This window comes from Haemorhous mexicanus, chromosome 23, assembly GCF_027477595.1.
Source record: "Haemorhous mexicanus isolate bHaeMex1 chromosome 23, bHaeMex1.pri, whole genome shotgun sequence".
In the NCBI taxonomy this organism is placed as follows: Eukaryota; Metazoa; Chordata; class Aves; order Passeriformes; family Fringillidae; genus Haemorhous; species Haemorhous mexicanus.
Window position 1 is genome coordinate 1443947 of NC_082363.1, and position 17048 is coordinate 1460994.

Genomic DNA, 17048 nt, shown 5'->3' on the forward strand with positions numbered 1-17048 from the left:
TGCAGGAGCTGGGCAGGCACAAGCCGCCTCCAGAGTCTCTGTCCTTGGAGTCTGAGAGTTGAGTAGCTAAAACTGAGGAGTTTCCTTCCCACAGCCATCTAATGAACAGCTTCCTAATGGATGTCCACTAAGCTCCCTCCTTCCCTCATTCCACAGGTTTGGCTTAATTGCAGGAAACTTGGCTTCCTGTTTCTCCCTGTCCTGGGGGCTGCTGTGTTGGATAATGGAACTGTGTTAGTATTGAAGCTGTTTTTAAATAAGACTTTGGGAGCTTGACAGAACACAGGAGGGTGAAATTAAACCTCAGCTCGTGGGATTTGGGAGGCTGGAAATGGCAAAGAGAAAAAGGAGGGGAGGAGCAGTGAGAGCAAACTGGTTGTGCTTCACCTGACCTGGGATCAAAGGAACTTGTGCAGATTTTAGGTGCTCTTAGGTCAGCAGGAAAGTGTGTTTGTGTCTGTTGGTGGAAAGGACAGCTAAAGGTTATGTCAAGACCGTGGTTCAGCTCCTCAAGTGTCTGGGGCACATTTTCTGATGCTGAAGTGGAGTTTAAGGGTGTTTCCTTGTGTCAGAATTGGTGTGATACCAGCTACAGTGAGCCCTTTGGAGAAAGCTGCTGTGTTAGATCTAAATAACTGACATCCCTGATTTTTTTAGATACAGGCAGCTCTTGGTGTGTGTTTTGTAGGAAGAGGGAAATAATGGATCATGCTTTATGTGCATGTTTCATTCTGGTTTTCTGATAAAGCTTCAGGGGAGAGGGAGCTCTGTAGTGGAACAGTTTGTCGTGGATACTGGTTATCTCAAGCTGATCAGTGCAAACGAGGAAGTGTTAAACCTGCTTTGGGAGAAGGAACTTTGGGTTCTCTAACCCAGGTTATTATTGAGATAGTGTGGAAAAACAACACATTAAACACTTACAGAAACATTGGAAGGAATTTGGTGAGGTAAGGACTGCACTCCTTTCTGTCAACTGCACGGTGTTAAGTTGCCAAGTCAATAATTAATAATCAAATGTAGTGAATTTTACTTGTATTAATGCAAAGCATGCTGCTGGGAGTTGTGTGTTGTGTTTCCTGTCCACCTTGTGACCAAGGGCTCTTCTTTTTCCTGCAGAGTGACCAGCAGCTGGATTGTGCCTTGGATTTGATGAGGCGCCTGCCTCCACAGCAGATAGAGAAGAATCTCAGTGACCTCATTGACTTGGTGAGTACTGCATGCTGTCCCAGCAAGTGGCTGTTGACAAAGGCTTGGTATAGAAGAACTTCTGGGGCATCTGGAAGGTCTGGTGTGATATTTCAGGGTCTCCAGGAAGAAGGAGGAATTGAGACTCTGACTCCATGTTCTTAGAAGGCTAATTTATAATTTATGATATGATATGCTATACTAAAACTATACTAAAGAATAGAGAAAGGATACAGACAGGTTACAAAGAATGAGAATGAAAACTTGTGACTGCTTCCAGAGTCCTGACACAGCTGGCTGTGATTGGTCATTAAGTCAAAACAATTCACATTAAACCAATCCAACAATGACCTGTTGGATAAACAATCTCCAACCACATTCCAAAGCAGCAAAACACAGGAGAAGCAATCAGATAATTATTATTTTATTTTTCTCTGGGGCTCCTCAGCCTCCCAGGAAAGGAAATCCTGACGAAGGGATTTTTCCAGAAAATATGACAGTGACACTCTGGTGCTTTGTCTGTCCCCTTGTCTTTGGGCAAGGTTGAACAAACAAGCATTGGCCAAGCAATGTCAGGAATCCAGGGATTGTTTTGGGCTGTGTGTGCAGGGACACTTAGTGAGTGTGAGCAGTCATTAGCAGCTCTCCTAATGAACTCACCCCAGGTGCCAGCTTGGAGGCTGCTCTTTGAATTTGGGACAGTGTGTGCAGGCCCTTGCACCTGGGTATTATCTCCTGATAAACAGCCTGCTGTGTGGAGCTCTGGGAGGTGCAGTGGCTGTGCTGCCCCACAGGCTGCAAAGACACTGCTGAGAATGTCTGGGCATCTGGAGAACACCCAAATCTATTTATAATTTGTGCTCTCTCAGATGTTCTGCAGTCTAGTGTCAGAAACCAAACCTGGCTGACCATCTTGTGTCTGATATATTTTTTTCTGCTTGTCCCTGGAACTTTTGTTGTCCTTTACACACTGCTAGGGAGGAGAACTGCTGTAAGAAGGATTTCTAGGCTCTTTACAAGTGGCACATCCTGTGATGCATGTTTGGGCTGTAATAACCTGGTCAGTGCCAACTGTCCCTTCAAACAGTGGCACAGTTGCCTCTGGAGTAGCTGAAGGTGTTACTGAAATATGGATTTAATCTGTACAGAGTCTGCTAGTGGGAAAACTGGATTCTATTGTCCAGTCTAAATACATGGCTTATTTCTGACCTAAGCTTCTAAACTTGTGCAGAAGAGCAGCTCCTCACCAGGTAGAGGTTTGGTTGGGAAGTGCTTCTAAAGCTGGTGTTGGTAAGCTGTGGTCAAAAAGTTGTGGCTGACTTAAATGTATCAAACTCTAAACATTTCTTTTACTTATATAAGCCAAGGTACAGGTAAGAGAGCTCTCGGGATCAGGAAAAAAATTATTCCCTGCAGGAAAGGACTATTTCTCTCTCCTGTAACCATTTAATAATTGGCTACATCTGTGCCCCCAAAACCCTTGGCAACCTAAAGCATCGTTTTTGTGGCTGTGGCTGGAGGTAGAACACAAGTAACTAAATCTCTGATCTGATCTGGTGTGACATGGTTGGTTTTGTGATGAAATTGGGAGGACTGAGCAGGTCTTGGGGTCTGAGCAGCTCCCAGGACCATTCAAACAAGGAGTTGTTTGGTCAGCCATGGTAAGCTTGACTGTGTAATTGGTCTGAGGTTTTTTAATGACTCAGAAAATTGCTGGGTACCTCTAAATGCTGGAATTACTTTTGGATGGTGCTCATTAGTGCTCTACATGCTTTCCATCAGCAGCACACTCCCTCTGCTCCTTTTCACAGTGTAACATGAACCAGACCAGTTTGGGGCCTGTTAGGAGGAGGGTCTGTGTCCCCCGCACGAGGCATTGCAGCTCCTCCTCTGGGGCTGAGATGAAATAATTTATTAAATCCAGCACGATTCCTTTATTGTTGAGACACCTGTAGACCTGTTCTGCAGCCACTCTCAGCCTGACCTCCTGGAGTGTGCACTGGTTAGACAAGAGCAGTGTGTGCTCTGCCACCTGTAATAGCTCCAGAAACATCAGGAGCCAGACTGGAGTAAATAGATTTCTGACCTTTTTTTGGCAAATTCCATCCAGACCTTTACATCTGTCCTTTTGGTTCTGCTGCCTGTCCCATGAGCAGGCAATAACCTCCTTGAGAAAAAAGGGCAGACTCCAAATACAGTGAGCATGAGCAGGTTCATTAAACTGAGGGGAAGAACTGTAAAACATGGCACCCTGACTTCTTGGCTCCCTTGTGCTGGGTTTCCTTGCTCAGTCCACTGCCACAGTGGAGGAGGTGGGAAGCAGAGGCTCATGTCAATATTTGGGGTGAAGTTTAGGGTATTACTTGAAGTCTGTTTGCAGCTCAGTGTGCCATGGTCTTTTCATAGGATTTAATCTCCAGACTGATGGTGGTTGCTTGCTTAAGATCCATTGAAAGGAGAGAAGATGGCTCAGAAATGTCATTGTATGTAAAGAGTTTTCCAAAACTGACCCAGTAAGGAACAGGCATCTCCTTCCCAGAGTTCCAGATGGTTTGTGTTGGGAGGGACCTTCAAACTCATCCAGTCCCACCCCCTGCCGTGGGCAGGGACACCTTCCATGAGGCCACCTCACTCCCAGCCCTGTCCAGCCTGGCCTTGGACACTCCAGGGATCCAGGGGCAGCCACAGCTTCTCTGGCAACCTGTGCCAGACCCTCCCAGAGAGGACTTTCTTCCCAATATTCCATCTGACCCTGCCCTCTGGCAGTTTAAAATCACTCCTAGGCTGGTATTCCTGCTGGGAAGGATAACTACACTGATCTCCCTCCCTGAGGTCCCTCTTACTCTATCCATGTTCTGCTGCCTGTGGCTCATGCAGGAGCATCTTGGTACCCAGCTGAATACATGGAGTGTGTCCAGGGCTGTCCATGACTGCCCCCAAGTGTTGTGCTGACGAGGGAAATGGCCCAAACTTGAACAGAAGTAAAAGAGTGGGTGGAAGAAGAGAACTTTTGGGTCACTGGCCCTCATCAGCCCAGACACTTTTCATTCATTAGCAAAACAGTTTGTGGTTTGCCCTTTCACCACATCTGTTGTTGGGTTTTTCAGACTGCTGAGGCTTCAATTAGAGTTCATTAGAGACCTTGTCAATCACAGCCCTTCAGAAGTCCTGCCTGAAGCTGTGCATGGTGCTGGAAAGGGGCCTTGGCATGGAATGCTCTGCTAGGGGTTCAATTAGTCATTATTTGTAAATACGCTACTCAGAGCTGGCACAATGTGCAAGAGGACTTCTGAATCTCTACACAGTTTGCTGTAGGCACATGCCTTTTTAAGGACAACTAATTTAAATTGGGATAATTTTCCATGGAGCTCCTCTGGAAATGGTGAGCCTTGGAGCATCTACCTGTGGGCCAAGTCCAAGCTGAAAGGAAGTTCCCAAAAGAGGAGAGAGAAAGGTGATTGCTCTGCTTTTAAAGGGGTTTGATGTGAGGATGCTCCAGGTCAAGGGTTGGATTTGATGAACTTCATGGTTTTGTCCAACCTAAATTACTGTGTGCAGTGACAGCACTTGGAGCATTAGTTCAGATGTTAAGTGTGTCACAAAAATGCTGTGTCACCTCCTTACTGCCTCACATTGTCCAGGAGCTGCTGATTCACTGTGCTCCCCAGGGAACCCTGTTGTGGATCACATCTGTTCCATCACCTGCTGGAAAGGGGACTCTGAGGGTGTTCTCTGCTTGGAAATGTCCTGGGATCAGTTTTGTGTGGCTCGTGGAGTCACTCTGAGTGTCAGGAGGCGTGAGGGAGGGAAGCTGGTAGAGCTCACTTCAAGTGGCTGAGCAGCTCACCCTGGAAGGTCAGAACAGTCCGTGGGAATTGCTCTCCTGCCTCCTTTCTCTGAAGGTCAGCTGTACAGAAAGTCAGCCCTCTGTGCTTTTAGCTTGCTCTTTCCAGGAGAAATCCCAAAGAAGGATCAGCTTCTGGGCACTGCTGCCATGGAGGGTTCCTTCCTGGGGATGAGGGGTGTCTGGGGTTGCAGCCTCCAGGGTCCTTTTGGGGTATTTTCTTCAGACAGCTTCAGTAGTGTGTCTTTGAGGGCTGAGGTGGCAAAGGTGGAAGGAAACTGGATTTATTGTCCTCATGGGCCATGTGCAGCAGGTAACAGGTCTGTGACAGGATTGCCTTGGTGCTTTGACTCGAGTGTGAATTTGATGCACTCTTAGTCTTGGTGAGAGTTAAGCAGGTTCCCTTAGCAAGTACAAATTTCCTGCTGAATGTTTAATTTGGATGTTTGCCTGGGTGTGTATAATACAAATTAGATGAAGAATCTAGCTGACTCAGGAAAATCAGATGCCTGGCATGAAGTGGGGACAGAAAGTGGTCCTCACAGGATGGACAGGCTTGCCAGGAGAGGGAGGGAGGGTTGCTCACAGCCACAGCTGCCTCCCTCTCCTCCCCCAGTAACCTGGTATTGAAGCAGCAGTCATTCCCAAAAGTGAAAGCTTTCCTGAAGAACAGAACCAAGTAATGCTGCCATTGAAGAATGAAATTGAGAGTTCTTTATAGACACAGCAGTCATAACTTTGCTGGTTATTTTTGAAGGCTCTGTTTGCAATTTAAGATCTGGGAGGTGGTCAGCTCTCCTTTCTCATCACAGGGGAATACTGAAGTGTTTTTAGTAGAATCTGTTACTTTTTAGAAAATCCTGGGGTGATGAATCTTAAAATGTATAAACTTATGATTTTAAAATATTTGAGCACAGCTCAAGCTGTTGCTTCATGTGAGCTCCAGGCAAGTCCCAAATCTGCTTGCATGCCTTCAGTCACTGAAGATATATGAAGCTACAGAATTTACCCCTAGGCAAACTGCACTGCTTGGGCTGCACAGACCATAAAGAACATGAGAATGTGACTGGAGCTTTCTGTGTTTGGAGTCCAAGAGCCTGAGCACTGCAGGGAGAGATAAAATAATTGGATGCAGATGGCCAGCTCAGTGTCTGGTGAGGCTGGAAGATGTTTTAAACAAAAAATCAGATCCAGTGAAATCTGAAAAAGAGGTGGTGGAAGCAGAAGTGCTTTGACAGCCCTGTGGACTCAAAGCTGAGTCTTTGGCCTGCTGTTCTGCCTGGACTTGCTGACCTGTGGGATGAGCTCCCAGCAGCCAGGCAGGTTTCTAACACAAGAGCTGTTGGCTAAAGAAAGGGGCTCTGGCTCTCTGAATAAATGTATGGTGGTTGAGAGCCAGTTTTTCCGTTTGCTGAGTGGCTGTAAGCAGTAGCTTTTCCAGCCAGCAAAGATTGCCTCTGAATAGCTTGATGGTAGTTGGAGATAGCAATTAATATATGTAAATTGTTAATGTGATGCTTGGCTTAGAGCTAGCAACCCCACTTCCTGCCATGAGATTGGAAAAGGGAATTTCAATTCTTTGCTTAGATCACTTATCCTTTCTATTTTTAAGCTTTTTTGTCTTCCAGGCTCCTGCCACTGCACTGCTGGTGTTAGAGACCCTTAAAATATCTGTTTAAGTATCATTTGAAGCAAGTGTGTGTGAAGATGGAAACCTCCCTAACCTCTCTAAAGGATGGAGGGGAAAACTGGGATAGAGAAATACTCTCTGCAGAGAGAATGTCCTGCATATCCCTAAATTGTTGCTGGATGTCTCCAGCCCCAGCTGGTCCCTGACACAACCAGTCAGGACTTCCCAAGATACTGATACTCTGTGATGGCTCCTGGGACTGAGGCTGGTAACAGGATCCAGGAGCCTTCACCTGCAGGTCACAGGCACAGCCCCGGGCACTCTGGCTGTGCCTGCCAGATGGCTGCCTTTTGTTTCAGAAGGGGAATCCAGCAAAAGCCCTGTTTTAATCCTGCAAGGCACAGGAAGAAAGCCAAGGATCCTGTTTTATGAATGGTTCTCACCTTTTTAAATGTAGTTCCTCGAGCTGAATTCAAACATTCTGTAATTAATGTGACATGTCTGCTATGACACAGTTAGCTGGACAAACCTGGATTTGCAACCTTGTTAACATCTTTTTTCCAGAAAAGCTCACTTGGTTTAATTTTGGTTTTGCCAGTTCTTGCAGTGCTGGGATTCAGTGCAAGCACAGGAATAACACTGAGCTGTTTCCAGTATCAATTATATCTTGTCTGAACACAAAAGTCCATTTAAGTGTCATTTCATAAACAAAGCTGCATGATTGTGTGGCCTTTGGACCTGTGATGGATCCACTTAAGGTTTAGCACTGTGTGGGTTTGAGAGTGACTTCACTGATGGCTTTAGGCCCAAGATGAGTGGAGCCAGGCTTCCTTCTTGAGCTTCCACAGCATTCACGAGGCTGTGCTTGCCTTCTGCAGGAACAGGAAATTCTGGGGCTGAGCAAGGACTCTGAAACATCAGGATAATGCTTTAGTACATGAAGGATCTGAGCTGGAGGTATGCCAGAAGGGTTATTTTGTGAGAGGATCAGGGAGCTTCCACGGGCTCTTCTGTGTTTGAGTGGTTTCTCCAACCACAGGAGCAGCTCTTCTGTCCTCCTTGAATGTTGAAAGTTCACAAGTGATAAAAATACTCACCTTCCTGGAGGGATGGGGCTTTCAATTAAAGCTGCTCTCCTCACAAGCATGTCCAGATACCTGCAGGTTCAGACACCTGCACCTTGCAGATGCAGATTCAAAACACGATGGATCTGAATGACTCCTTAGCTAATTGAAGTTTGCCTCATCTTCCCAGAATTGTAGAAGTGTTTGGGTTGGAAGGGTCCTTAAAGATCACCCAGTGCCCCCCCTGCCATGGCAGGGACCCTTCCCACTGTCCCAGGCTGCTCCCAGCCCCATCCAGCCTGGCCTTGGACACTGCCAGGGATCCAGGGATGGCCACAGCTGCTCTGGGCACCCTGTGCCAGGGCCTGCCCACCCTCACAGGGAAGAATTTCTTTCTAATTTCCAAAGTAAACTTAATCTCTTTCAGTTTGAAGCCATTCCCTCTTGTCGCTTTAGCTTCTTTAAGGAAAAAATGTATAATCTTTAATTTTGCTGCATTTAGCAGTTTTCCAGTGTGTAAGGTTCCTGTGGAGGTCAGTATCTCTGACCTCTGAATAAACATGGAAAAAGACTCTTTCTTAGGACTGGTACCCCAGGAATGTTCCTGTTTCAGTGGTAGACGTGGTACATTTCAATCAAGGCTGCAGAAGAAAACAGCTCCCTGGGTGTGCTCAACTGGAGTGGACACGGCCCAAATATTGCCTGTCCTGAGTGTGTGAAGTGCAGAATTTGATGCAATTCAGTGTGGTCAGAACAAGGATGGGGGCTGTGTGTCAGACATGGAGAACTGAGGTATTATTCCTCTTTCCTGGATGAATTTAGTTTTTATATATTGTTTAAAAATACTTTTAAAAATAATGCAGGAGCAATTGTTTAATTGCTAATGAGGTCCTTGAACCAAGAAGTGAGTCCTGAAGGAATGACTGAGCTTAGCTACTCCAAAAAGGGTATGGTTTCCACTTTGGCACAAGTGATTATTTGTCTTGATAGCAGAGCTGTTGCCTTAATTAAAACACTGGCCACATACCTGGGTAGCTCTGCTGGAGAATTTGGTTTCACAGGACAACAGGATCCTTGTTCGACACGTTTCCCTCGCTTTCTCATCCAGGTTTTCTTTCCTCTGCACTACACGTCCTTTGTGTATCTCCTTGGAAAAAAATATCCCCCAAACACTGTGCCCTGTTCCTTCTGAATGATGCTGCTGTTCTTCCAGGCTGAGCCCCAGATCTCCTCCTTTTTTTCTTTCAATTTACAGTGAGGGTGGTCTCACTTCCTGAGTAGCCAGAGCCACCAGAAGAGACGGCTGAGAGCTGACTGGGGGAACAAGGGTGCCCTAGGGCCAGGTGACATTAATGCTGGCCTTTAGCTGGAGATACAAGGTGCAGATTGTGTTCTGCATGTGACCTTGCAGTGCTTAGAGTGGGAAAAGATTGTGTCAGAACAAAGGTGGGAGCCCAGTCTTTGCTTATAAAAGTACCTCATCCTCCAGTGTTTGCAGCACAGTGACATTTATTTGTAGTGCAGTGATGAATGGAACCAAATCACTGCTTTGCTGTTTCTGTTTGCCCTGAGTAGTGGCTTAATTCTTGTGTTTCTAAACTGAAGTCAAAATTCCACATGTAATGACTGCTGTAGGTAAGTGCTCAGGCACCTGAGTGAGTTTTGGCTCTTCAGTTAACACTAGAACAGCCTTAACAAGAAAAATTAACAACACAAATCCACTGTTTGAGCTTGAAAACTCAGAGCATCAGTTGCCTTCCAAGCAGAGTTGCCTTTGCTGTGAATCAGAAGATAAACTGAAACCTGCAAGAGTCTGAATGTGCACAACAGTAATTTAAATGTTTTAGTAAGATTCAACACTTGACATGAAAAAGAATCCAAAGGACCTAAATTCAGAAGGAATCATAGTCTCATGAACATAAACCTGAAGTGTTTAAAGCTGCAAATTACCCTGTTCAAATTACTGCCTTTGCCTTGTAAGCAATTTTCAAGAGAAGAAGAGTAAAGGCAGAGTGCATAAATTGTAAATCCATTCTTAAAAGTGCAGTTGAGGTAATAAATGGTATAAAAATAACATTCTTGGAGTAACTGTACCACACTTGGGTGCTTTTCCAATAATTAGAATTAGACTAATAGTTCCATCAGCTGGATTATCTGTTCTTTTTATAAATACTGTCAAAATTTTTTAATATTTCCAAACTAGATGAGTGGGTTTTCTTCTGTTTTATTCTGAAAGACAAGAAGGGGAAAAGAATAGATTGCCTGAAGTCCTGTGGAGTGTCTGTACCAAGGAGATGGGATATACAGCTTGTTTTACAGTGCAGGGTTACAGTACAGTGTAGTATTATATGCTTGTAACGTGTGATATAATGCAGTCACTGTTATGGCTGTAGGAATAACCAAGCCCTCAGAAACTGGGAAAGAGACCCTGCTCAGGAATATTTGTTACCAAATCATCCACAGATAAGTTTAGTTCAGTAGATTTCATCTTAAAAAAAATGGGTTACAAGTTCCTTCTAGTCAATATGGGATTGTGTTCTGAGCCCTGCAGAAACCCCACACCAGGCATGTGCTGTTCTTAAAAGAAACTTAAATCTAAAAGTTACTTGTGTGGGTTTTTTTATAAGGGTTGTAAATTCAGCTTTTCTGCAGGGGAATCAGCTCAGCCTTGGGTTGGAGTTGCTTGTGAGAAGGCTTTGTGGGGATATTTGAGGTTGGAGGAGAGCACAGCGAGGCCTTTCCTGCTGCCTTGCCACACGTGCAGTGTGGGCTGTGCCCAAAAAGCCAGAGTGGGAACAGAGGCTGGGGAAAAACCACTTCCCCCAGTTCTGTTTTCATCACTACTGCTCATCCCAAAGGCAGGGCAGAGCCAGGAGTCTGTTCCTGGGCATGTCCCTGTGCTGAGGGGCTGCTGGCCAAGGGATGTGTTCCACTGCTCACCTCTGCATCCAGGGCTGGGCTTTCTCTGAGGTCAGGCAGGCAGATTGAGTTGCTGTCAGCCTGAAGAGTCAGCCCAAAATGAATTTTTAACGGGGGAGAGAAGGAAGGGAACAGAGGGGAAGCAGATGTGCTCAGACACAGACAGATCCTTTCACTCGCCTTGTGCCAACACACTGCTGATTTGGATCAGCCATGGGAAGTGTTTGGGTTGCCTGGTCTCAGGAAAAGGAAGAATTTCCCTAAAAGCTGCTGCTGCTTGTCCACTTGTGTTTACCCAGGAATGTGTTGTGGTTTTGAGGCCTCCTCAGCCAGGCCTGCAGGTACCAAAGGAGGAGCTCCCCTGAGAGCCCCGAGCTGGGTGAAACCCTGAACTGCCCTGCTCGTGGTCTGGGCTCTGCAGTTCTCACTCATGGCCATGTTACAGTCTGCAGAGACCAAAATAAAAGCACTCAGAAGAATATTTCAGCTTTTTCAGCACTTTACCAACCATGTCTTGGTTTGCCTCTGATTTTTTGTGTGTTTAAGGATTGATTGTGTGGGTCAGGTGTTGCATCACTTGATGGTCTCATCTCGCTGCTGTGGAATGGTTTGGGTTGGAGGGACCTTAAAGCCCATCCAGTGCCACCCCTGCCATGGGCAGGGACACCTTCCACTGTCCCAGGTTGCTCCAAAGTTGGTTGATCCAGCCTGACCTTGGACACTTCCAGGGATGAGGCAGCCACAGTTTGTTTTGTCATTTCCATTTAGGATTTCTTTTTTTTTTAATCTTTCATAGTCATATTGGTTTATGTGTGTCCCTGCTCACTCTGGCTGTCATGCTCTGTGTGTTACTGCCTTGTACTTGGGGTTAGGAATGTTTTTGTTCCAGGCAGTTTGATCTCTTCTGTCCTGTCTAGTGCATTAAAATAATTTTGGGGCTGTTGCACCCCAGATTTGTTTTTTCTCCTCCAGGCTTCTTTCCTTTGAAATGGTGTTCATCCATTCACTGAATCAATGGCTTGAAGAGAAGAAAGCACATTTCCATGTTTTCTCCCTCCCTCCCCCTCTCCCCTTTTCATTTCTTATGAGTTGTGAATTCATCACTCCATGATTAATTTTGCCCTTGATTGCCTTTTGTCCTCATGTCTCAGTCAGATTTTCATCTCTGTGATGAACAGTGATATATGTATAGTTCCACACTGCTTATTTCTTTCTTGTTTTTATTAGCACATTGCTAGGAATCTGATCAAGAACTTAGCAGTTGTGCTGGGTCCTGTTGTGTTGTTGGGAAAGGACATTTTGCTTCAGTCCATTTCTCTGGCAGTGAGATCTGGACTGTGTTCCAGCAGGAAACACACATGCCCTGGTTGTTTGGTGCCAGCAGCTGCAGGAATGATTGGTGGTGGTCCCTGGGCTGGCCTGGGGCACAGGGCTGCACGTGACCCGAGGTGTGTGCAGGGACATGGAGCCTCATGTCCCTGCAGGGCATCACAGGCCCTGTGCCACGTTGGAAGCAGAGCTTGTCTTTGTCCACGTGCAGGGCAGGGAGGCAGTTGGGTCCTGGATCCATGGGGGGCTGTGCAGGCTGCAGGAGGTGTGTTGGATTTGACATGTGCACACACACAGACGTGTTTATTCTCCTCAGCCAGCCTGGTCCTGCTTGGCTGCTGGAAACTGCTCTGAGCTTGACCCAGGGTGGAGCTTGGGAAAGCTCACTCCAGGGCATGGGTGGTGGATTCCTTCAGCAGCTCCCTCATTCCCACTGCTCTGTAAATATTTACCTTTATCCACCAGCCCTGGACAGTTGCTGCCCTTGCTGCCTTGGCACAGAGTGAAGGTGGAGTGTGTCTGTGTTGAGGTGTGCTGGACCACACCAGGGCTTTGGTCATGAAACCTGAAATTACTGGAGGTGGGAGCACAGGGGTGTGTTGGAAGTGAAATGATTTCTTGGAGAGTTTTGGCTTTGGGGCATATGTGGGCTGTTAATAACAAAATCTGTTCTTAGGGGTACCAGTGCCTTCCAGCCTTAATGTTGGTGCCCTCTCTCCCTTCCCTGTTGCCTCTCCCCACTGCAGGTCCCCAGCCTGTGTGAAGATCTCCTCTCCTCTGTGGACCAGCCCTTGAAGATTGCACGAGACAAGGTGGTGGGGAAGGATTATCTATTGTGTGACTACAACAGAGATGGGGACTCCTACAGGTGAGTTCCCAGCCAGAGCTGGGGCTGCCTGCTGCTCTCTAATTGATATCCATGGGCAGGGCTTGCAGGCCCTTCTCCCTCTTATTTTCAGCCAAAAAACCATCAGTCATTTAAAGATTGACAGCCCAAAATGTGCTGTTGTTACCGTGCTGAAGGGGGTGGCTGATGTATTTCTCTTTGTTCTCTGTAGTCTGGTCAATTCTCTAGCAGAAATGGCCTTGATAGGAAATTGGACCGTTGCAAAGTTATAAAATCTCTGGAATGGATAATGACAGAAAAGAGATGATGCAAGCCATGGGTTTAAACAAAATCATCTTCAGCATGTACAAAACAGGGTGGATTTGCCAGCTGGGAAAGGCTCTTTCACTCAATATTTTACAAGGAATTGACTGACTTTGGACTCAGTGTCATTAGTTCTGTTTGAAAATCTTGGCCCAAGTTTTTACTAAAGAAAAGGAATCCCTGTCTACCAAAATAGCTGATATATTCTAAGGGGTGGAGACAAAACCAATGGAAATATTTAAACCCTATAAGCTGTGTATAATTATAATTAATTTTGAAGCAGGAGGGGCTGTAATACTGGAATGGTACAATCAGGTTTCAGTGGTTTGGCTGCCACACTGAGCACAGTCTCTCTTTTAATGTGTTTTCCTCTACCTTGCCATTAGGATGAAGTTTTTCATTTATGTTCAAATCATCTCTTCCCTTTCTCACAGTCTTGCCTGACTTTCCTTAATGGCCGTAGTGGCAGTGGCATAGTTCCAGATATTTAATGTAAGAATCATGAGTTTACAGTCCAGAAACCTTTGTGACTCCTGCAGCAATTTTATTCTTTCCCTTAACAAAGGGTGCTGGGCTGTAAGGTAAGGACCCCACTCATCTCCTGTCTTGAATTACCAGCTCAGCCATCCTGCTGCTTTTGGGGATGATTCTCAGGCTTCCACTTGTTTCTCCTTTCATAATTTACATTTTAGTGCTTGGAATTATCTCCAGGAAGGATCTCACTTTGCTCTGTGTAGATTTGATGTAGTGTTTTACATTCATCTGGCCAGAATGCTTCAAGAATTGTGTTTCAAAGTGGAGTTTCAGTAAATATTTTTTAACAGATCTTTTTTCTTTGGCTCAGGCATCACTGCAGAAGCAGGTGAACTTGCAGAGGATTTGAGATGAATTGGTTCAGTTGCTTTGAGTTGCAGGGATGGTCCCTCTCTAATGTGAAGCACATGTGTGTGGATGATCTACACAGAGAACATGCTGAGATACATTTTGTCCTAGAAACAAGAGATGGAGAATGAGAGTGGATGCAGAGTTTGACAGTGCCTCTGGATTGTGGCTGAGTGTAAATCCTAATGAGTTACTTAAAATATAACCTATTGCAGGGGGCCAGCAAGAGAGCAGGACCCAAAGGTGGAGTGTCACTCATGTTCCTTAGGGCACTAATCTCATATTTAGAAACTATTCCAACTTTCCCCAGAAGAGCCTGGTGCCTTCTCCAAAAGCAGTTTGTGTTAGTTTTGTGTGCCCCAGCTGGTTAGATCCACGTTCATTTAATCAGTTCTGAATTAGTAGATAAAATAGGAGTTCAGAGCTTCTGCCCCCCATGAGATGAACCCACACAGCTGCAGCCCCTCTGGCACATGCAGGAGGAGGGATTAAATCCTGAATTCCTTGTGGATCTTTTAAGAGATGCTTTCTCCCTGAAGTGGTGATGTTTCTTGCAGCCCCTTTGCATCCTGCTCAGGCTGCTGATGTGGACATCAATCACCAGGGACACAGGGAGCTTTAAAAGGCATTGGTTAGACAGTGAGGGGACATTGTGCAATCATTAAAAACTCCTGTGTTTAATTAGGGCACTTGACAGCCCTTCCTCTAAGGTCAGTGTCACTCTTGCCTCTGAAATTTGCTCCATCTCTTTCTGAGAAGGTATTAAATAGCTACAAGGAAGCAGGAAGAATTTGGTTTTTAAAATCACTTTGAAATTTTTGGGACTTATTAAGTAATGAGGTTTTAGAAAAGCTCTTTCATTTGTTCCTCTAGAACTGGCACCATGTGTTAATTGCTGGCAGGAAAGAATCCTGCTCCTAAGGCTTTTGATTCAGGCATTCTGGATTGAAGTGATTCTTCCTTCTGGAATTGATTGGTCCCAGCTCTGATTCATGAAGTAAATTCTTTCCTTCAGCACACAGCAGAAGCCTTTGAAACCCCAGCAGCAGTGCCCTGTGCATGTTAATCCCATTCTGTGCCTGTGTCCAGACACTGCTTCGTACCTCATAAAATCTGCAGTTGTTACTGGGAAGTGCCTCTTAGACTAATTTAATCAATTAGGCCAAGATCTAGGAGGAGTTCACTGGGCTTTTAAAAGCTTTTGATATTTCCAGAGCCACACGCTCGATTAGCAGTCCCAGGGAATCTTATTCCCTGCCTGACACATGCTGCACCCCCAATTCCTGCACACTCCAAGCTAAACACCTTTCCTTCCTATTGGACAGCTTGCTAATTGCATTTCTTCTAGCAAGAAATACTTCTAATGCAAGTGTTTCCAAGCATTCCCTGGTCAGCTGAGCCTCGCTGTCCTTCAGCAGGAGAGGTGGGGCTGGGTACTCAGACTTTCTCATGGGATCCCAGTTTTATAGGGCTGGCCTTTTCCAGTGGCTTTGCAATTTGACTGGGAATTTGCCTGGAAAAAAAGCTGCTGTGGGATGTGAGTATCCTAATGCTTAGCACATCACAATTTAGTCTTTCCTTATGTTTAGACAGACTTGGTTTGCTCCATGTCAAATGTGGATCAGCCTAAAAGGTGGATTTTGGAGTCTCCTTGGATCTTCATAAATAGATAATTTTATTTTCTTCATATTATTACATCCTGCTTGTGGGAGCCTCACAGGTACTTCTGTGAGTGCTCCTGGAATAACAAAGGTTTGTGAAGGATATCAAGCAGTCATGGAATAATCCACATTTTGAAGGCAGAGCTTTTATTAATTTTATTTTTTAATATTAGACTTCAAGGTCCCTGACTTTGTCCATACATTTCCACTCGAAGTGTGTTTGATCACTCTGTTAAATGGAATCCTTATGGGGAATTTGGGGCCAACAACACTGAAACCTGTTAGCTGAAACACAAACCATTCTCTTTTGGGGAAATTAGAGGTCTGACTTTCGAAATTTAAGTGCTTGTCCATCTGTCTTTCTTCAAATAGCCTCCAGTTAAGTGTTTAAATGTGTTGTGAGTGCATTTCCACAAAAATAAAAAATACAGGGCTGTGTTAGGAGGCTTTTTTTGTTGGTAAAGCTGCTGCTGGCTCCAGCTGGAATGGGATGAAAATGCCACAGGCTGCTGGCTGGAAGGGTCTGTTCTGGCTGCCCCTCAATGCCATTCCTGCAGCCAGGGGAAGAGTTTGGTGTTTGCACTTGGAGCATCTCCCAGTGGTTCTGCAGGAGCTCCCTGCTCTCCCTCTGCAGCAGCTGAGCCACCTGGAAGCACCAGGGTAGCACCAGGGAGGGTTTATGTGAATCTGTCCCAGATTTCAGAGATTTTAGGTAAAGAAGAGAAGAAAGAGCTGAGAAGGGACCTCATCCCTGTGTGTCCCTGTCTGCAGGGAGGGCTCTGAGCAGGTTCTGCTCCCTGGGACCCAGCAGTGACACCAGAGGAAGGGGCAGGGACTGATCCCAGAGAGCTCTTCCTGAGCATGAGGAGGAAGAACTTCATGCACCTTGCCCAGAGAGGCTGTGAGTGTCCCTCCCTGGGGATGTTCCAGACCTGTCTGCCCTCAATCCTGTGCCCTGGGCTGGCCCTGCTGGAGCGGGGAGGTGGCACCAGATGAGGCCCTGTGGGCCCTTCCAGCCTGACCCAGCTGGGATCCTGTGGCTGTTGACTCCTCTCCAGAGCAATCACATTTTAAGCAGCTGTTTAAAATCACAAAACCCCAGAATTACTGAGGTTGGAAAAACTCTCCAAAACCATCGAGTCCAACCTTTACCAATCCCCATCTTGCACTGAGTGCTCTGGGCTGGGGACCATATCCAGTCTTCCCTGGACACCTCCAGGGATGGGCACTCCAGACCTCCCCAGGCAGCCCCTTCTAATGCTTGACAGCCCTTTCCATGGGGAAATTCCTCCTGATGTCCACCCTGAGCCTTCCCTGATCCAGCCTGAGGCGGTTCCCTCTCCTCCTGTCCCTGTTCCCTGGAGCAGAGCCCGACCCCCTGGCT

General features: G+C 46.1%; 1 protein-coding gene across 2 annotated transcripts in view; it reads left to right on the forward strand.

Annotated features, from left to right (window-relative positions):
- The window catches only part of CAPZB (capping actin protein of muscle Z-line subunit beta), a 59522-nt gene that overhangs the window by 13520 nt on the left and 28954 nt on the right, over window positions 1-17048 (forward strand). For both annotated transcript variants that reach the window (XM_059866423.1, XM_059866424.1), the window contains exons 2-3: window positions 1117-1206; window positions 12718-12839. In XM_059866423.1, coding sequence (XP_059722406.1) covers window positions 1117-1206; window positions 12718-12839 — 212 coding nt within the window. The remainder of the gene's footprint in view (window positions 1-1116; window positions 1207-12717; window positions 12840-17048) is intronic.